Source organism: Agelaius phoeniceus, chromosome 18, assembly GCF_051311805.1.
Source record: "Agelaius phoeniceus isolate bAgePho1 chromosome 18, bAgePho1.hap1, whole genome shotgun sequence".
NCBI lineage: Eukaryota > Metazoa > Chordata > Aves > Passeriformes > Icteridae > Agelaius > Agelaius phoeniceus.
In genome coordinates, this window is record NC_135282.1 from 12,779,055 (window position 1) to 12,800,138 (window position 21,084).

At 46.5% G+C, this 21,084-nt stretch overlaps 1 protein-coding gene across 6 annotated transcripts in view; it reads left to right on the forward strand.

Moving 5' to 3' along the window:
- The window catches only part of MTMR3 (myotubularin related protein 3), a 76,182-nt gene that overhangs the window by 40,954 nt on the left and 14,144 nt on the right, over positions 1 to 21,084 (forward strand). For all 6 annotated transcript variants that reach the window (XM_054645888.2, XM_077187921.1, XM_077187922.1 and 3 more), the window contains 8 exons: positions 3,195 to 3,277; positions 5,735 to 5,901; positions 8,779 to 8,875; positions 9,806 to 9,919; positions 15,780 to 15,985; positions 16,182 to 16,313; positions 18,790 to 18,901; positions 19,657 to 19,852. In XM_054645888.2, coding sequence (XP_054501863.2) covers positions 3,195 to 3,277; positions 5,735 to 5,901; positions 8,779 to 8,875; positions 9,806 to 9,919; positions 15,780 to 15,985; positions 16,182 to 16,313; positions 18,790 to 18,901; positions 19,657 to 19,852 — 1,107 coding nt within the window. The remainder of the gene's footprint in view (positions 1 to 3,194; positions 3,278 to 5,734; positions 5,902 to 8,778; positions 8,876 to 9,805; positions 9,920 to 15,779; positions 15,986 to 16,181; positions 16,314 to 18,789; positions 18,902 to 19,656; positions 19,853 to 21,084) is intronic.

The window sequence follows — 21,084 nt, forward strand, 5'->3', positions numbered from 1 at the left end:
AAACACAAGAGGGCCACAGGACAGATTTTTATGACTGGGAAGGAAAATTAAAAAGATTAATGGGAAGGTTGTCCTGAAGAAAAAGCTGCAGATTGTGAGGGAATCACAGGTGGGCTGGTGGAGGGGAATGGATGGCTGGGGAGCAGAGGGCACAGGGAAAGGGCAGGGAACAAGGAGTGACTTTGGAAAAAGGAAATGAAAAATAATGCAGGAGGAGAAGAATTAATTTGTCATTAGAGTGCAGACAGAAGGAAGAGGAGCCACAAGCAGAATGCCAGGAGGAGGGAAAAGGTGGAGAACTGCTTAAATGAAGATGGACATGAGAAAAAAAAGAATAAAACAGGGCTTGGGGAATAAAAAGATAACAGACAAAGCAGCACTGGACTCAAAAAGCGAGTGTGGAATCTTGACTCAGCTGGGAAAGATGCTTTACTTTCCATGTTGGTGCCATTTGACTCAGTGGTAGATTTAAATAAGTTATTTTAGAACCATTTAAGTTGGAAAAGCCCTCCCAGGCTATCAAATCCTTCCTGTGCCCCATCCCCACCTTGTCCCCAGCCCAGAGCACTGAGTGCCACATCCAGGCCTTCCTTGGGCACCTCCAGGGATGGGCACTCCAGACCTCCCTGGGCAGCCCCTGCCAGTGCCTGACCATCCTTTCCATGGAGAAATTCCTGCTGGGAATCATTTCTAGGTCTGGGTGGGGCTGTCCAGTCATGAAGACAGGCTGGAAGCTCCATTCCTGTCCATTGAGCAGACAGAACTCTGACAGTTCACCTGCCTGGCAGGTGGGGTCAAGCAGGCTTGGAAGGAACTGCAGGTGAACTGCAGGGATCAGCTGTGGCACAGAGCACTGGCTGTGTCTGTGCTGCACCCCAGTCCTGCTGCTTTGGTGGAGTCAGCCACAGGCTGAGCTTGGGGAGGGCACAGAGGGGCTCTCACAGGAGGGATTCCTCATTTCCTGCCCCCTTCATGTCACTGGTTCTGTCACAGATCTCAGCCAGTGACAGTGCTGAGAACATGGACAGAAATTCAAGCTCCAGCTTTATTTAAAATTCAGATTTGAAAACACAAACTCCTGGGCTGTGGAGTCAGACATCCTCTTGCCAAGTCCTGTCCTTGGGTTTTCTGTCATTTAATGTCCAGTTACAGCAGAAGGAGCAGAGTAACTGCCCTGTCCCAGCCTGCCTGGCACAGCAGGGGAGGGTGGGTGCCTCCAGAGCTGCCTCTGGCTCTGTCCGCCATGGAATAGGGAAAGGCTGAGCATGAATAAATCCCTGCCTGTTGTAGCTGGGTATAGGAACCCAGCACATCCCTCTGGCTGTCCAGGACAGCCAGGACCCCTGCCAGGGGGCTCAGAAGCCCTGGCACAGAGCCCAAAACACCTGTGGGTTTGATTATGGCCCATGGAGCAAATCACCAACCTTAGATGAAGATCAGCAAGCCACAACAGTTTTAGTAGAATATTAGTGAAGTTATCACGGGATGAAAAGTAGATTTTGGGGTTTTGGTATGGGGGTTCAGAGGCAAGATGGAGGGAACTGGGTGTGTCCAGCCCTTCTCCTTCTTCTTCTTGGCCTCCACCTTCTGCTGTGATTTTGGCACTTTTGGATTGGTTCAGAGTAGAAGCTCAGTGTCTAACACAGGTGATGGGTATTGGAAAGGAATTGTAAACATTGTACATGTAGTTTTTAGTACAAAGACATAACCCTGCCCTGGGGGCAGGCAGAGTGCCTGGAACTGTCCTGCTGGATGGACCTCAGCAGGGCAGGAGAAAATTTTTTATAGATAAGAAACAATGAACAACCTTGAGCCTGAGAAATGAAGAGCCCTGACTCCTTCTTTGAGCACCAGGCTGGGAAAAGAGACTTTTAACAATCTGGGGGTCACTGTGAGCAGCTAAAGATCCCAAGAGCTGGGGCTGTGAGCTCTGGGCAGTGATTTGAGAACACTCTGGCTCTGTCTGGGTGCTGCCCTGAGCTGTGCCTGCCTCCCAGAGCCAGCAGAGCTCTCACCCCTCTCCTGGGCTCAGCATCTGCCCTCAGCTCACTCCAGGCATCTCCCTGCTCAGGGGAGGTTTTCCCTGTGTTTGTATTTTTGAGAGATCTCTTTTCCTTACCTGCTGGTTTTAGTTAATGTCCTTTTTTTTCATTCCATCTAAATGAGGTACTTTTTGAGCTTTGTGGTGCCTGAGAAGATGCTGTGTGGATTCCTTATCCTGAAGCTTTGATTGGAGGTGACCTTCAAGGGCTTGCCCAGGCATATGGAGAAACCCTGGCTCTTCCAGCCACATCTTGTGGGCCCCAAGCCAGACCTTAAACTGCTGCATCTTAGTCCTGTGATGGCAAAAATCAGAGTCTTGGAATGTTACTAAAGGATAGCAGAGGTTTTATTGCCTTGTGCAATATCCATATAATCTACTAAACAATTCAAACAGCTTTGTGCTTCACATTAATTACAGGTATTAGCTGGATTTAGACAGTGATTTATGACTTCTGTTCATTTAAGGCAATAATGAACATTTACCCATCTCGGGTAAAGTTCCAAAAGTAATACTGAAAATTGATATTTTCATCTTGTGGCTTTTCTCATCTTTAAAGGTGCTTGCATGTGCTCTCATGTGTTGCCTGACCAACTTGCTGCTGGTTAAACATGCCAGGAAACAGAAGTGTCTATAACTGCACTTTAACTGGGAGAGATTCAGCATTATCACTCTAAATTTGGCTGCTTCCATTACAAGTGTTGCTCTAAACAGGCCAAAGGGTCTTTCCCTGGGGAGGAAATATTGGATATTGCCATAGAAAAACATCCAGACTGCAGCAATCTGTTAAGGGGATCTTGCTTAGCAGTTCTTTTTGAACACCATCAGCTGAAAATATATGAAGATTCCTAAATTTAGACCTATAAGAGAGAAAACTGCTTCCTTGAGAGAGGAGCTGGAGTTTCTGCTGCCTTTCCTGCAGCCTTCTCAGGTGCTCCCATGGGATCCCTTAAGGCTTTTGGACTCCACAGGACTGGAGCTGGAATGTGAATACCTGGTACCAAACCTCAGAACTGCTGAAGTAATTCCTCATGGATTCATTTGTTTTCCTCTCTTCAGACTCCTTGTAGCCTGCAATAAATCCTTGTGAGATGTGCAAAGAAGTTGCTGTTAGTGCTGCAGAAATGCAATGATCTGGTGTGTTTAATTGCAGGTTCCACTGCAGCTCATTGAGAGCGTGGAGTGCCGGGATATATTCCAGCTTCATTTGACTTGCAAGGACTGCAAGGTTATCAGGTAGGAGAGGGGGAATTTCCTTTCCATGTGCCATGGGCAGCTGGGGTGGTTCAAGGAAATGGGGTTTCTTACTTGATTTCCCTCAGAAGCTTTTTATTTTGTCTGATTTTTATACAAGGAGGGCTGTGTGTCTCATTGTTGTGATTCAGAAGAGGAGCAAATCTTGCTCTGAGCCCACATGGCTGATCTTGGCTTTGTTCTGAAATTAATTTCAGTCTCACTGTGTTGTCCCAATCAGTTAAAATACATTGCTTCAATATATTATAGTTATATCAGTATTTCCATATCAATAGGTACAGAAGTAGATAAAGCCACTGATACACACATTGCAAATGAGTTTTATCAAGATTTGGGGCTTGGAGGCTTCATCCACCCTGCATTCTCAACACCTTTGAGAGTACAGTCACTATCCTTGAGGCATGGTGACGTCTTGGAAAAGAAAATGAGGGAATGAGGGAAGAGAAGGTGAAGGAAGGTGGGAAATCCAGATGTGCAGGCAGCAGTAACTCCTGGCTGTCCCTCCCCAGCTCCAGGGCTCTCTGAGCTGCCCAGCCTCAGCTGCTCCTTGCTGGGTTTTTTTTTTTTAAACTTTCTGCTGCAGAAATTAATTTTGATCTATGAACTTTAATTAAGAAGAAAGGAACATTTCTTTTTGATTAAATGTTTGCTGGCTGTACCTTTTGTGTAATGAAAGGAGCCCCAGCCATCTCTGAGCACTCAGAATGTTTAACAGGTCAGCTGCTTCCTGAAAGGCTGTTTTTTCACCAGGACTGATTTTACTTTAGAGGTAATATTTAGTTTAATTTGAATTCAATATTTAACTTCCTCTTCACTTGTAGCTCTTGACATTTAAGAAAGTCACCCTTCTTCCCTACATTAATTTGTTTTTTCCCATCAATTGTAGAATGAATACAAATTATTTGTATTTTTGCCATCCTTATCAATTTTTTCTCAAAATTGCTTCTCCAAGACTGAGGGCTTGGTGATGGTTGGGAGATGATGAAGTTTGGGACTGAGGCAGAAGAGTTAGAATATATTCTTGTTCTTTTTCATGAGCAAACTTTGTATTTTGAGATTAGAATTCAAGTGGAGATAATACTTGTTATTTACACCACTGACTTCAAAAGAATTTAGAAGGAATTTAGGGTGAGATGTATCTTGTCTGAGTGTGGATGTTTAATAGAGAATTACCCTGTCTCAGTGAGTAGTCTGGGCTTGCTTTACAGTCAGTGATGGGAAATAAATAAACACCTCAGGCTGCAGTTCCTCCCAGCTCCTGGGAGATGTTGGACATGGCTTTTCCCTTCCACGTTGTGGCTCTGAGCTATTTGCAGGTAGGGGAGATAAATCTGCCCCAAGGGAATGCAGATGCCATCATTAACCAGGACTGAGCAGAATGGAAATACTGGGGCAATATTTAATAACTATAAAATCTTAAAGAAAAACGTCAGAGCAAAATAAATCACTGGTTTATTTCCACCCTTTTACTCTAAAGAGTCCAGGAATCCTCTTTGAAAAGAAAAGGTAATGTGATTTTAATGCACTGCTTTGAAGATTGGTTTCTCCTGTGCAGGGAATATTCTCTCTGTGTGTTGTTAGTCTGTAACATTGGGCAAAGCTCAGTCAGTGCTTCCCAACACAGCCAGAAAGAGAAGGGTTTTCAAAGGACCTTAAATCCCATCTCATTCCACCATGGGCACCATGTTCCACCAGCCCAGGCTGTTCCAAGCCCTGTCCAGCCTGGCCTTGGGCACTGCCAGGGATCCAGGGGCAGCCCCAGCTGCTCTGGGCACCTGTGCCAGGGCCTGCCCACCCTCACTGGGAACAATTCCTGATTCCCAATATCCCATCCATCCCTGCCCTCTGGCAGTGGGAGCCATTCCCTGTGTCCTGTCCCTCCATCCCTTGTCCCCAGTCCCTCTGCAGCTCTCCTGAAGCCCCTTTAGGCCCTGCAAGGAGCTCTGAGGTGTCCCTGGAGCCTTCTCCTCTCCAGGTGAGCACCCCCAGCTCTCCCAGCCTGTTCTTGTTTACAGGACTGTGGTTATAGTTCTATTATGTAGATTATAATGTGTGGGGCAGTTTTCTGAGTTTCCCCCTGATCCAGCAGTCAGAAGGGGCTGTAACACATTCCTGTCTTTGACCTGAATGATCTGCTCTTGATTTTATAGGTAACACATGGAGAAATGTCCCCCTTATTCCTGGCAGGGCACACCCTGGTTATTCCCAGTCACAGAATGTTGCTGCTCAGTCAGTCCTGACTCCTTCAGTGTTTCTTTACTCATTCCACAGGTTTCATTTTACTTCCCATTAGAGTGCACATGGAAGCAGAACTAAGTTGTCAATAAGGTGTTTATCCTCACTTTGTGCTCTCACAGAGCTTTTCATGCTCAGCCTGTCACCTTCTAGAGTGGCTTCTCCTACTGAAAGTCACCCATGGGATGTTTGTCTCTGGGCCAGGTGTCAGTTTTCCACCTTTGAGCAGTGTCAGGACTGGCTGAAGAGGCTGAACAATGCCATCCGCCCCCCGTCCAAGATAGAGGACCTGTTCTCCTTCGCCTACCACGCCTGGTGCATGGAGGTTTATGCCAGTGAGAAGGAGCAGCACGGGGACTTGTGTCGGCCAGGTAGGTGGGAACAGCCTTGGGATCACCAGAGCAGCACCTGATATCCCTGGGAGTTCCTGGGGTGGCTTTGATTCAGTCAGTCAGGTGTGGAACCAGCAGCATTTTGTTCACCACAACAGCAGATTTCAGTCCAAACCGTTCTGGGTTGATTGCCACATTTTTTGTCTGGCACACTGATCTGCAGGGTGGATGTTGGGGAGGAGAAGGGAGCCCTTGAGCTTCTCCTGGGTTCATTCACAGCCACAGGCAGTGATCTTTTTCTGTGGAATACCATCCTTGCTGCAGGGGTTTTGAAGCCCACAAGTAAATAAAAGCTCAAGCTTGGCATGCTGCTGGTTGTAGCACTTGGTTGAGTATGAGAAATCTGATTTCAGGCACTCTGTGATCTGCTGTCAGTCACAATTCACTGCCTCAGGGAAGTGTCCCAGTTACCAGGCTGAGAGATGTTCCTGGGATTCTGTCCTTGCTGCTGAGGCTGCTCTGGAGCCTGGCACAGGCTCTCATGTCACTGGTGTCTGGGGAGGAGCAGGGCTCACACAGTGGCAGGAGGGGCTCCCTGGCCCTGTTCCTCTTTACACACTTCATTGGCAGCTTCTGGAAAATGCCAAAAATCTCCTCAGAGCAGAGTTTCACAGCCAGAGCTTTTCCCTCTTTACTGAATTTGGGAAATGGGAGCTGGCAGACCTGTGGAAGTCTTGCTGAGTCTGCTCTTCCTCACTGAAACAGAGAGACTTCAGCCTGATGCTAGGTTAGGATAATCATGGAATCATGGAATGGTTTGGATTGGAAGGGACCTTAAAGCCCATCCCATTCCACCCTTTGCCATGGGCAGGGACATCTTCCCCTAGACCAGGTTGTTGCAGCCTGGCCTTGGACATTTCCAGGGACAAGAAGCAACATTTATTTACCTTTTTATTAATTTTTATCAATCATTTTTTTTTCTTGCAGCTTTGCTTTTCTATCAAATCATTTTCTTTAATATAACTTTATCTCCCTGTAGCTGCCTGTGGCTGGGGGTAGATGTTCTCCTTCAAAGAGCTGCATTACAGCTGAAATAAATCAGTGTGAATGTGGCTGAAGAAGTCAATCCAGAGACATTGGCATTTCTATGTCCAAGGAGCCCATTATTTGGTAGATACAGACAAAAGTACTAAAGTGCTTCAAAATCCATCCAAGTATCAACAGAACACATTTTCTGGGAAAAATATGTTAGCAGTGTCTGTAGTAGAGATCCAAGCTGTGGCTCACAGGGTCAGCTTTAATTGGAAGCACAAGCCCACAAAATACCCAGCTATGCTTTCCCTGGGCTTTTGAGAGTGGGCTGGGAAGCTTCTAAACATTATCAATGTTGGCTCAAAGTGCCTCTTAAAATACCAGCAATTCAGGAGAAATGGACTAAATATTAAGGTTGGTGTTTTGTTTCCAGGAGAAAAACCTGTGGCTGCACAGTAGCTAAAAATTAAGAGGGAAAAATCAAACAGAATGTATGATTTTCATGTAGCTTTATGTGTTTGTCTTAAAATCCACCAGACTGAGCAGCACTGATTTGGGATATTTCCAGTGTTCTCATTTGCTATCCAAAAAAATCCTTCAGGATGTAGCACAAGTTTTAAGGAGCAGTGATGGGGAAGCCCATTCTTGTGGTGCTCCAGTAAAAGAATTTGTGGGATTTTTAAATTTAAAAAGTCACTACTAAGGACAAACTTGGCAGAGGTTATTGCCTGGCTGGAATGTGTTGTCCAATTCCACCTCTACTCTTGACAAAGGATCTTTATAATACTGTAGTTAATTAAGTCCTGTAATTAGGCTGCTGTCTATATTCTTAATTTACCTATTTATATTTATTTCTAACTGTTCATTAAAAATCATTCCAGACATGTGCATTTACATCTTGGGTTTAAACATGTATCTCCAGATATCTGGGGGATTGAAAGACTTTAAGGATTTTCTAAAATATTTAATGGAAAGATGTAATACTTAAAGCATTAATTTTTCAGCAGATTTCCCCCCCTTGGGTGCTGCTCTGCCTCAGGATTTAATGCTCCAGTAATTTAAAGAGACAAGCAATGGATGGACTTTCAGAATCACTTATCTAGTGCTGCTCACATGCTCATTAAATTTAGCACTTCTCTTAGCCCTGGAAACCTGAAAATTTTGTCTTATTTTCCAGACTTTCTGTCTTCTTATTCTTTATTGCCATTGTATATTTTTCAATTGTATTTTGAGACTTTAAAACAAAAGTGTCTAGGAAATAAATGGGGCTCATTCCACTTCCTTTAATGTATTAATCCAGGAGTTTGTGAGGCTCTTGTGACTGATATTTGTGTCAAACAATCATTTATGTGTTTTACCTCTCTATCTCCACCTGACTCACAGAAGAATAATGTCCAATTTATGATGGAAAACTCAGCTCAGGATAAATGACAGCACTTGCCTCCAGCCACACAGGAAACCTGGGGCTGGAAATGCATATTCAAAGGATTGCCCACGTTCCAGGGCACATTCCAGGTCTTGCCCTTTTTCACCAGAGCCTCACATTCTTCTCATTGATAGAAAATTGTTCTGAACTTCCAACCATCCCACTTGGATTGCTGATGGATCTCAGTTCCTTTGCTGATGTCCTTGGTTCTGTTCTGCAACATTGGTTTTTTTATATGAATTTCCAGAAGTTGGTGATTTCAGGGTAAAACTCCTTGCTGGACTCTGGCATTTCTGGGGAGGTGGCCAGGGCCAGATGTCAGTGCCAATGTCAGGGTGAGGCTGTGAAATGCAGCTGGTGGCTTTGGGCTGAGGGATGTGCTGCTTTTCTCTGTTCTGCAAAGTAGGAATCCTAATTCCTTATTTCCCATTCATTTCCCCTGTGCTCTTGGTCCCCAGGAGAACATGTAACCTCCAGGTTTAAGAACGAGGTGGAGCGGATGGGGTTTGACATGAACAATGCCTGGAGGATTTCCAACATCAATGAGAAGTACAAGTGAGTGCTGGGGCTCCACAGCCAAACTGCATCTCCAAATGCTCAGTTACTGAAACTTTTTTCAACTTCTACAGTTCCCAAGAAAGGACAATCAGAATTATGATTTTTTTTGTTGGTTTATAGAAAAAGTGTGCTTTAAATTATTTAATGTTTTATTAGCTGCTGCATTTTTTTAGGCTTGGAAATACCAGGTTTTGATGTGGCTTATTAGAGAATAAGCATTCTAAGGGAGATCTTAAATGAGCAAAGAGTGGAGTTTGAACTTTTGAAGACATTTTTTATTGTTTCTTATTGTCTAACTACAAAGTAATAAGTTTGTTTGTAATAAGTAATAAGTAATAAGTTTGTTTGTAATAAGTAATAAGTAAAAAGTTTGTTTCCTCTTACTTATTCATCTGCAAATTTAACTCTTCCAAACCTGTTTGGGTTTTTTAAATTTTTTAATTAAAAAATTTAAAAAACCCAAACAGGTTTGGAAGAGTTAAATTTGTAGATGAATAAGTAAGAGGAAACACTTTCTGAGGTACTCAGAGTGCAGACAAAAGGCCTCTTTAGGCTCTGGAGCAGAGGAGGGTGCTCTGTGATCCCCAGCTGGGGGGACAGGCTGTTCTGGCTGACCCCTGCTCCTGCTCCCAGCAAACCCAGCTGGAACACTTTGTGATGGAGCAGTTGGAGTGCTCTGCCTGTGCAGGATAATGACTCCCAGCTGGGGGCTGCTGTGCCTGCAGGAGCAATCTCTGCTTTGGCCTCTGCAAGTCGGGGGAAGGAGAAAAATCCATCCCTCCGTATTTAATGCTGGAGGAAGGGAGTTTATTAACATCCAGGGAAGCAGGAATTCACAAAAGGGCTGTGAGGCTCCTGCAGTGCTGCCTTGTGCACTCTGGAAGCCTGAGCTGCTCCATGGGGCTGACTGTGCTCCTTTTCCCCCAGGCTGTGTGGCAGCTACCCCCAGGAGATCATCGTTCCTGCCTGGATCACGGACAAGGAGCTGGAGAGCGTGGCCAGCTTCCGCTCCTGGAAACGCATCCCTGCCGTGGTGTACAGGTGAGGAGCAGCTGCAGCAGCCTTCCCCGGGCTGGAAACGGCCACTCCTGGCAAGGAGAAGCTGGAGGAAGTCATCATTGGGAATTCTGGGAGGTGCTCAGGCTGCTCTGGCTAAGGCAGACACTCCACGGGAGCTCCGAGTGGGAATAATGGGTTTTATTTCGAATTCCAAGCACACGCTGGAGCAGCACTCAGCATTTGCATCTCCTGCAAATCATTCCTGGGGCAGTCACCCCAGTTAAGATTGATTTTTAACTTTTCTTAATATGAAAATGAAAAAATGGGAAATGAACACATCAGAGGAGAGCTGATAAATGGCCTCCCTGGCTGGGTACTCCTTTGGCTTTTCCCTGACTCATCTGGCTGATTCTCAGACTGCAGTATAAACAAGGACAAATACCAAAATTACTTGAAGGAGATCTAAAACTCAGATTAAAAATTAATGTGCAGTTTAGCTCTATCTCCATATTTTAGATAGTTTTAATTACACAGACCCTTCTCTAGACTGAGTCCAGCAATTCTTCATAATAAAACTGCTTGTCTGAGAGATTGGGTTTTGGCAGCTTCTTTAATAAGAAACACATTATTAAAGAATTATTTGTTTTTTATGAAAGAATTAGTAAAGAATTATTAAATTCTAAATTATTAAAGAGTTATTTGTTTTTTCAAAATATTTTGAATTTTGTGGATACCTGGTGGCTGCCCCATCCCTGGAAGTGTCCAAGGCCAGGTTGGACAGGGCTTGGAGCAACCTGGGATAGTGAAAGGTGTCCCTGCCCATGGCAGGGGATGGAATGAGCTTTAAGGTCTCTTCCCCCCCAAGCCATTCCATGATCCTATAAACCTGTCACTAAATACCATGGCCCCTTCCCTGGCGTGGTTATCCTCCCATAAATCTTTAAAATCTCTTAAAAGCATCAGATGACAAAGGGATTAAAAAGATAATGAATACTGCTATTCCCTAAGCCTGGGCACCCATTCCTGATGAGCATGGGGAGCAGGAAAGCTGGCAGGTCCTTGCAGCTTGTGTCAGAGCAGCCAAGGGCAGGAGAGCTGTAGGCTACAGAACTCTATTTGCTGAGCTTAAGGGTTCTTGTTCAGTGAAGGCAGAACAAATTGGCTCGTGGCAGCAAACCATTACCTTGAAATCCTCCTGTCTTTCCTCCTTCTCCTCCCAAACAACGAAGGGCTTTAGTGTGGTCTCTTTTGGAATGGTGAAGGGGCTGTTCCCTCCTCTGCTCAGCTCTGGGAAGGGGAAAATGCTTTCTAGCATATGCTAACACTTAAAAACCTGGGTGTTTTATTATTACAGTACTAAATGTGTGTGTATATATATTATATATATGTATAAAGGAGAATAATATGATTTCTATGTGGGTTTGGGTTCAGCTTTTGGGCCTTTTCTGCAGTTGTCACATAATTAGGGGACACCTCACCTGCAAACACACTTGCCCTGGGCAGCATTTCCCCTGCTGTCATCACTGCACAGAAGGAAAACACTTTGTTCTCATTCCTGGGAACACCTTGCATTCCAGGGGTTTATAGAAGAGCAATTGAAAAGTCAAAAGACCACAGAGACTGAAATTGTTCTGTCCCCATGTTCAATTTTCATCAATTCTGCTGAGGCTCTGGGTGGTAAACCACATATGGGGATTCATTGCTGAGCTTCAAATCAGTGAGAGAAAAGTGTTTCTCTTTTTTGATTTCTTTTTTTTTTCCTTTATCTTAACATTTGGTAATAGATTTTTCAAGACATCCAGTTCATCACTCTGGGCTCTAATAGAGCTCACAGCAGTGAGGGGGGAGGCTTTCTGAGTTTGACTGGGCTTGGAGCATCCTGGTCTAGGGGAAGGTGTCCCTGCCTGTGGCAGGGAGTGGAACAGGATGAGTTTTAAGGTCCTTTCCCACCCAAATAATTCCATGATTCTATGATTCCATATACAGTTTTATATATATATATATATATATATATATATATATATATATATATATGCATAAAGCCAGCTTTTTTTCAGGAAGGGGCAAGAGCTTCCTCAACATTTTTTATCCACTGAAATTATTTTGGGACTCAATGATTTTAGTTTCGGTCTTGATCACATTACTAAACTTCTTTTTGCTTTACTTCATGGGAAGAAGAAGTAATCTGGATTTTTTAAAATAAGTCCAGTCATTTGTCTCAGGTACAGATCACTGGGACAGAGACCAGAAGCACACCCTGGCAGCAGGAGATTCACTGTCCCTGTGAAGCAGCCCAGGCTGAGAAGCCCAGCAGGCTGATTTGGAGACCAGCTCCAGGAATGCTCCGTGGGGATTGGGCTGTCAGGAGCATTGCTTCCATTCTATGATCAGATTTCTAAAGAAATCTCACACCAGACCCTGCAGTTTTTCTTTCTGTTTCCAATTCTTTAAGCCTATTCACACATTTCATAGAGTCACAGAAATGCAGATTGGGTTGGAAGGGAACTTAAAGCTCATCTGATTCCACCCTGTGCCATAGGCAGGGACAACTTCCACTATCCCAGCTTGCTCCAAGCCTCATCCAACCTGGCCTTGGACACTTCCAGGGATCCAGGGGCAGCCACAGCCTCAACCTCTCTGGGAACAATAATTTATGTAGATAAATCTGGCCCCAAAAAATCAATGTTATGGAGAATGCTCTTAGGGTTTTTTGGGAAGACAGTAGCAAGGGCTTCCTGCTATCTTGTAGAAACAGCATCATGAGAGCCTCCCTGAAGGTTCTCTGTGTGGAAATGTCCTTTGGCCTTGCACTGCTGAGGGTGAGCCCCCACACAGGCCCGGCATCCTGGGCACACAGAAATTCTGTTCCTGCTGTGAGTTACATGCCTGAACTGCAACAAAGGGATTTCCATTACGGTGCTGATGGTTCAGAAATGCAGCACAGGGAGCAGTTCACCCTTCCCTGCTCCTCACTGCTCTGTGGTTACAGGGACTTGGGGGATTTATTGTTGTACTCCAGCATGGTTTGGACACAGGAAGCCTACACAGAGGTGTACATGTGTCCTGCAGCTGTACAACAGCTTGTAAAGGGCTTTAGAGTTACCTAATGCTGATTTACTCTTGGTTTCTGCAGGGGGCTGCAGGTTTTTTGTCTCTAGGGAGTTTTCCATGGGTTTTGCTTTAAGTTTTTTGAATAGTTTTGTTTTGTTCCTGAGCTCTGATTGATGCCCTCTTATCCCAGCTCTGTCCCTGGGGATCTCAGCATCACACTGGCTGTTCTTTATCCCTGTGGCCAGTCCAGCTAGAGTGAGTGGAATTCTTCAGCCCTCCAGTGTGCCCCTAACTAGAATTGTGTGCTGATTTCTGGTACCTCTGAACACGGCAGATTTGTGCAGGGCACTGCTGGGGCTGCACAGCCACCAACAAGCTCATCTCCCAGCCTAATGATTCTTCATTATTTGTATAATGCGAGGCAAGGACCTGGAGATGAAAATATAACTCTTTATGAACCTATGAAAATTATTCTGCAGCAGGTAGTAATGAAATCTAGGAGAACATATGGAAAAATAAATGAGCTGCTCTGTTCAAAATAGATTTCTTACACATATAATGATGTTTTATTTTCTTTTATTTGTGCAAGCGTAGCGGGGAACTAGGTGGCCTTTCAGTGATTGGCACGTATTTTTTCCTGAACTAATTTGCTCTGGGTAGAGCTGTTTGTGGAAGGCCATTAATTCCAGCAGAAATTCATTTCCCTGTGCCTGCAGTCGGCTGGCACCTGGTGTAAGAGCTGGGGCTTCGCATCGCTTTTCCTTTGCCTCACTTAACGCAGCGTGTCAGTGCTTCCTCTCACTGAGGGGATTTTATATGAAACAATTATAAAAGAGCTATGAAAAGTACTTCAAGCCCATATCCCAGCCTGTTTGATCACTTGGAGGCTGAGCACCACGGAGCCTGTCCCTGTGTTGCTGTTGGATGAGGAGCAGGAGGCGGCGGCGCCCACGCGGTGCCCGCGGGGACACTGCGGAGGAGGTGCTGCAGCACCCGGGGGTGACAGCTCTGACAGCACAGCACAAACCAGCCTGTCACACCTCCAGAAACATCCATCAGAGTGCTCAGAGCCAAAAAGTCTACACTGGTTGCTTTGAGTGGGCTGGCTTCCTGTTCAGGGCTGTTAAGATTTGCTTAAAGGTTACACTGACCCTCAGCGCTCTGGGCTCCCTGGTTAGAGGGAAGTGAACAGCTCCTGGCTGCCCTGAAGCTGAGGTGGGCAGTTTGTCTGCAGGAAGGCTCTAAAATCTTTTCCTGCATCAGAACATACAGGAGTTGTAATTGGCAGGAGCACACTTTGGAAATCCAGGATTCAGGGGGGACTCCTGGGTGAGAAAAGCATTGCCCAGAGGCATCTCTGCTTGAAAAGCTGTTATTCCCAGAAATGCACCCCTGCCCTGGGCTGATCCAGCAGTGTGGGCAGTAGGGAAAGGGGGAATTCTGCCCTGCCCTGCTCAGGTGAGACCCCACCTGTAGAGCTGCCCCAGCCCTGGGGCCCAGCACAGCAGGGACCTGGAGCTGCTGGAGAGAGTCCAGAGGAGGAGCTGCTCCAAGGGCTGGAGCCCCTCTGCTCTGGAGCCAGGCTGGGAGAGCTGGGGGTGCTCACCTGGAGAGGAGAAGGCTCCAGGGACACCTCAGAGCCCCTTGCAGGGCCTAAAGGGACTCCAGGAGAGCTGGGGAGGGACTGGGGACAAGGGCTGGAGGGACAGGACACAGGGAATGGCTCCCACTGCAGAGGGCAGGGATGGATGGGATCTTGGGAATCAGGAATTGTTCCCTGGCAGGGTGGGCAGGCCCTGGCACAGGTGCCCAGAGCAGCTGGGGCTGCCCCTGGATCCCTGGCAGGGATCCCAAGGCCAGGCTGGACACTGGGGCTGGGAGCAGCCTGGGACAGTGGGAGGTGTCCCTGCCATGGCAGGGGTGGCACTGGATGAGCCTTAGGACTCTTCACAGCTGAAACTGTTCTGTGATCCTTTGACTTAAACAAAGAAGATCCATGTGGAGGAGTGCTGAGATATTCCAGCTGGGACATGAGGCAGGGATTAACTGTTCTGAGGTGCCCCTGAAGTTGTGTGTGCTGCTCTGGCCACTCCACCTGCAGCTCTCTGCACCCACAGCTGGGCCTCCTTTCCCCAGGGCTGAGCTCCCTGAATTCAGGGTGCTGCTGGGCAAGGTCAGGGAGAAGTTTGTTCCTTCCAGCTGCAAACACTTCAGTGGCTGGTGCGTCCCAGAGCTGGTGGCAGCAGGGGGATGTGCCAGCACAAAGGCAGTGAGTGGAATTACTGTGATAATACATTTCAGTCCTCTTTTTATAACAGATCATAAGGGAGAGTCTTCATACCTTTTTCAGAGCATGTTTGCAGTGGTTCAGTGAGTTTTAATTATTCCAGGTCTGTTCTTTTTGCGTGGTACAAGAAGCCAGGTCAGATTAAGGAAATAACTACTAACTCTTCCGATGTGTGAAACAAAAAAATATTGTTTGAATGTCACCTCCCAGGAGATGAGATCCATGTCCAGGTTAGGGTGTTCTCAGTTATCCCCATCCATGTTGAATTCCTCTATCATGCCTCATCATGTTGCTGTTCCACAACACTCCACAGCTTTCACTGGCCAACAGGCCACAATACTGAGCAAGAAGATGCTTTGTTTTCTCTTCCTGACCTTGCTTTGACTCTCACCTGTCAGTGACTGTGATGACAGCCATCATTCTGTAGGGAAGCTGAATCCCAGGTTGGGGATAACTGCTGAATGATGGTCCCTGTGGGAATGAAGCTACTGGAGCACTCCACTGAACTTTTTGTGTCCTGTGTGCTCTTCATGCCGACTGTTAGCTGTGTGTTCCTGTTCTCAGGCACCAGAGCAATGGGGCAGTGATCTCCCGCTGCGGGCAGCCCGAGGTGAGCTGGTGGGGCTGGAGGAACGCCGACGATGAGCACCTGGTCCAGTCCGTAGCCAAAGCCTGTGCCTCAGACTCCAGGTCCAGCAGTAACAAGTTAATGAATGGCAATTGTTCCAGAGATCTGTCCAACGGAGGGGACCTCTCTGATGTGGAATTTGGTAAGGCTGCTACTGTTGCTTTTCTGTCAAGGGCAGAGCTTTGTGTGAAAGTTTAATCTCTGGTGCTGTAACAGAGGGAATCTGTTGTATTTAGTCCCCATTCTGCAGTGCATGTGCATGGTGGGACTGAGGGAATCGTGCTGTAACCAATGTCAGAAAGATCCTCTGAGCTCATCACCCGTTTCCTCCTCCCCAGACTCCTCCATCTCCAATGCCTCAGGAGCAGAGAGTTTGGCAATCCAGCCTCAGAAGCTTTTGATCCTGGACGCGCGATCTTACGCAGCAGCCGTGGCCAACAGAGCCAAGGGGGGTGGCTGTGAGTGCCCAGGTGAGCCAAAGGGGGGGGATTGGCTGTGAGTGCCCAGGTGAGCCAAGGGGGATTGGCTGTGAGTGCCCAGGTGAGCCAAGGGGGGGGATTGGCTGTGAGTGCCCAGGTGAGCCAAGGGGGATTGCTGTGAGCTGTGAGTGCCCAGGTGAGCCAAGGGGGATTGCTGTGAGTGCCCAGGTGAGCCAAGGGGGATTGGCTGTGAGTGCCCAGGTGAGCCAAGGGGGATTGCTGTGAGCTGTGAGTGCCCAGGTGAGCCAAGGTGGGTGGCTGTGAGCTGTGAGTGCCCAGGTGAGCCAAGGGGAATTGCTGTGAGTGCCCAGGTGAGCCAAGGGGGATTGCTGTGAGTGCCCAGGTGAGCCAAGGGGGGGTGGCTGTGAGCTGTGAGTGCCCAGGTGAGCCAAGGGGGATTGCTGTGAGTGCCCAGGTGAGCCAAGGGGGGGGATTGGCTGTGAGTGCCCAGGTGAGCCAAGGGGGGGGTGGCTGTGAGTGCCCAGCTGAGCCAAGGGGGATTGCTGTGAGCTGTGAGTGCCCAGGTGAGCCAAGGGGGGGGGTGGCTGTGAGTGCCCAGCTGAGCCAAGGGGGGGAGGGGGTGGCTGTGAGTGCCCAGGTGAGCAGCATTCCTCCTCAGCTCTCCAGGCAATCAGTCAAAGGGGCTTTGCTCCAGTGTGATTACCCTGACACCCTTCAGCACTGCCTGTACACTGCTCATCTGTCTGAACGTTCTGGATCATGGCAGCCCCCACCCAGCCCTTCAGAGGGCAGGTTGAGCTGTTAATTAGTCTGTTCTCAGGCCATTAACCCAGCTGGCAGCAGTGCTCAGTGAATGCTGAAGCCTGTGGAATCTGCTGAAGAGCTTTCCCTTGCTGAGTCAGATGTATAAACCAGAGAGAGACAAAGGTGTCCAATGTGCTCGTGTCTAAAACCCCTGAACGTGTAAAACCCACTGGCTGCAGAGGAGAAGAATATTCTAGAATGGTTGTGCAAAATACAACTTCTCAGCAATTTCCCTAAAGCTGGAGCATTTTTCAGTATTTGTATCATAGCAACTGCAATCCTGCCTCACCTTACATGTGTAATACAGTTGCAACACCACATTCTGTGTTCTTTGGCACTTGTGAATTGGTGGTTTAATAAACAAGGTATTATTTATGGTCACTGTTGGGTATTAATGCAGCCTGTTAAAATTCCATGGGTGGAGAGGCTGGAAAAAAATCCCAGACAGAAAAACTGGAGATAAGATAACGAAAGCTCTTTTGACCTTTTATTTGGTCTTTGCTGCAATAGCTGCATTTTGATTCATAGCCACCAGTTTAAAAAAAATTATAGGTTTTTATTTAACACCTCAAAACCACTAAATAATTCTTCATCAAAGAGTAAAATTACAAAACAGAAAAGCACAGTATAGAGGAAGTTTGATTCTCTTCCTGTATATTGGCTTTTTAATTCTGTGGAGAAGATTTTCAAACAGCTTGTCACCTTCAGTAAAACCTGTTTTGCTTTTTGCTGCCAAATTTTCTGCAGGTATTGTCAGGTCTGCTTCATTCTCTGTATAAAAATAGCTCCTCTATGCTGTACTTTAGATATAATTCAGTAAAAAAACAAAAAAAATCTGAAGTTGTCTGATACTGTCTGAGGCTGCTCCTGGAGTTGCAGTCCCTCATTGTGTTTGGCCCAGCATTTGTTGGGCTGATAAAGAATTGGGAAATCAAGTGATACAAAACATCACAGACTCCTGAATTTTCTTGTGCAAGCTCTCAGTATCCCAGATTCTGAATCCTGATTATTTTTCTCCCATAGAAATGGTCATTTTAGTTACTGTGTGATCATTCCTGTGCAGACTGAAGCATCACAGCAGAGGGAAGACTAAATCTTGGGAAAACTACTGAACTGGTATTTTCTGCCTCTCTTTAGGTGCCTCCTGAGCACTGGCCCTGTCTGTTCAGGCCTCCAGTGTTGCTTGAGCACATCCAAAGTAATTCCATGTATTTGGTTTTCCTGAGCTCCTGGTATTTCTCACATGTATGATGCTTCCTCATACAATTCCCCTCAGAAGAAAGCAGTGGATGAAGTAACCTTTCAGCCTTTTTGAGTGTTTAGGAAAAGGAATCTGAAATCTAACTTAAATCCATAAATTACCAATTAAATATTATGTATGTTTCATATCTTTTGATGTTTCTCAGTCTTTTTACAAACATTCTGGAACCTGGAGCACAGGAATTCCCAGAGGTCTGCACTCTGCTTTTTGTAACCTGAAATGAAACATTTCAAATAAATACAGCAGGACTTAGCTAAATGCTTCCTGTTTTGCTGGGCTGTCATGTTCTGGAATACCCAGCGAGCTCCAAGGACTTACAGAATCTTTGTAAACAGATTATTTCATCTGTCCACAGCAGCAGGGGTTTGTTTTTATGAAAAAAACTCCTCTTTTAGAAAGGTAGTTGTATTTTCTTCCCTCTGTCTTGCTCTTTCCCTGCAGAATATTACCCCAACTGTGAAGTGGTGTTCATGGGGATGGCAAACATCCACTCCATCCGCAAGAGCTTCCAGTCGCTGCGTCTGCTCTGCACACAAATGCCAGATCCAGGAAAGTAAGTGGAAGTTTGGGGGTTTGGGCCTTTGGTTCCATGTTTCTGCAGCCACATTCTTCTGCTGATGATTTTTAAATTGAAATTCAGTGGATTTTCCCTTGGTAATAGCGCTAAGCTGTGTTTTTCCATTTTCATGGAAGTCACTGGTTTATTCTGATTGAAGTGAACATAGCAAATTAGTTCTGAAATTAGAGTGTAGCCTTGAATATTGATACCAGAATGTTGTTTCTTCTGGTGGGCTTCTGAGCACTCACATTTAGGCTGATCTGCTATTCCCAGCTTTTTAATAATCCTCACTGTTGGCTCACAGCTGGAAAAATGTGGTGGTGTTCCATGTACTTCACTCATTTATAATGTCATTTCAGGAGAATATTTCATAACCTTCCAGTGCTGTGGGGTAACTACTCTGTCATATCCCCTCACCTTGGGAGCTCCTGAGCTTGGGTCGTCACTGTAGTTACTCCAGTCCTGTTTTTCCTCCCACTTCCCTGTTTGGAATTTGCTGCTAAAGCCTTCCATGGTTTCAAAGTAGATGCAAACCTTCAGCTCATCCCAGATTCTGGCAGTTCCTTGGGTTGGCTTGGTGGCTTTGCTGCTTCCACCTCTGGGAAAGTGTTAACAAGACACAAATGAAAAATGCTACAGACTGACGCTCACAGCTTATTAAAACAGGAGCTTTGCCGTGATAAACTCAGACATCCAAACCTGAAAGCATTTTAAAAGAGCAAAAACTGTCTTGCCTGCTTTCCCTCTAGTTGGCTGTCAGCTCTGGAGAGCACCAAGTGGCTGCAGCACCTGTCAGTGCTCCTGAAGTCCGCGCTGCTCGTGGTGCACGCCGTGGACCGGGACCAGCGGCCCGTGCTGGTTCACTGCTCCGATGGCTGGGACCGCACGCCCCAGATCGTGGCCCTGGCCAAGCTCCTGCTGGACCCCTACTACAGGACCACAGAGGTGGGTAAAGCAGCTGGCAGTCATTGGGGTCTCTGGAGGGAGTCTGGCTGTGAGTTATTGCAGGTTTCTCCCCTGGCAAAGGCACTGAAGCTGGCAGGAGTTTGTCACCTGTAGTCTGCAGTTACTCCCAGGTGTAGGTGCCTGTGTTACTCAGGAGTAGCTCACATTCCCTCTGCTGTAACTGCACAGTTATGGTTTGTGCTTCCCCATATTTAGTTTAGGAATATGGAGTACAAAGAGCTGCAATTGCAGCTTCTGCTGCACCCCTGCAGGTACTCAGCCAAGCACTGATAGAGAGCCTTCCTCTTTGCTGCATTTCCCAGCTGCATGGTTTTCCAGTCCTACATTTCCATTGCACTCTGTCAGTTGTATTTCTCCTGATTTTCCCCTGTTCCATCACTTTCCAGCACTGTGGGATGTGTGCTGGCTGGCTTCCATCTGCCAGCCCACGGGCAAGATGCCTTTGTTGTCCAGAACAGAACTCTGTGTCTGAACACTGCTGTGAGCTGCTGCTTAAAGCCTCACACACACTAGGACAAGGAGCTGGAACTGCCTTTTGGGTGGAAGTGTGAAAACCTCCTGGATCCTTTTCCACATGGATTCTAGAAGCTGGCATCCATCAGGCAAAACTGGCCTGGGCACAGGATCTGCTCCTGGTCCTCCAAAGGGTGCTGTCCTTGCTGCTTGGGGGGCAGAGTTGTGCTGTGCACACTCAGGGCCTTCTCTGTCACCCAGAGCAAACCATAAACTGTAGCTGTCTGTACCAGGATTAGAAACATTGAGGAAAATGAGTTTTCAGTGCTGTCAGATTTAAAGCCTTTCAGCTGCCAGACATTACTTTGGCTCTAATCACAGCCATTATTTTGGCTCTAATCACAGCCTTCAACTCCATAAACATTCTCTACAATTTTTCTTTCCACTAAGAACCAAAACCTGCCTGCCCTGTGATGGATTTCAGGTCCTGGGAGACAAGGTGTGACATTCAGCTGCTCGCCCAGGCACTGCTTGGGAATGTTCTTTGCCCTTTTCATGAAAAATCACTCAAGTGAACCTTTAATCAACCTTGTGACTGCTGTATGCACAGACAAGCACCTGCTCCCCCTGAGCTTGGATGTCCTGTTGTGGATGGATGGTTTTCTTTCCTGACAAGTGGATCTGACCATCATTTTCAAGAAAAGTTTTTATATAACTTGTCCAAATACTGGATACCGTGATCCAGAAGCTTTGGCAAC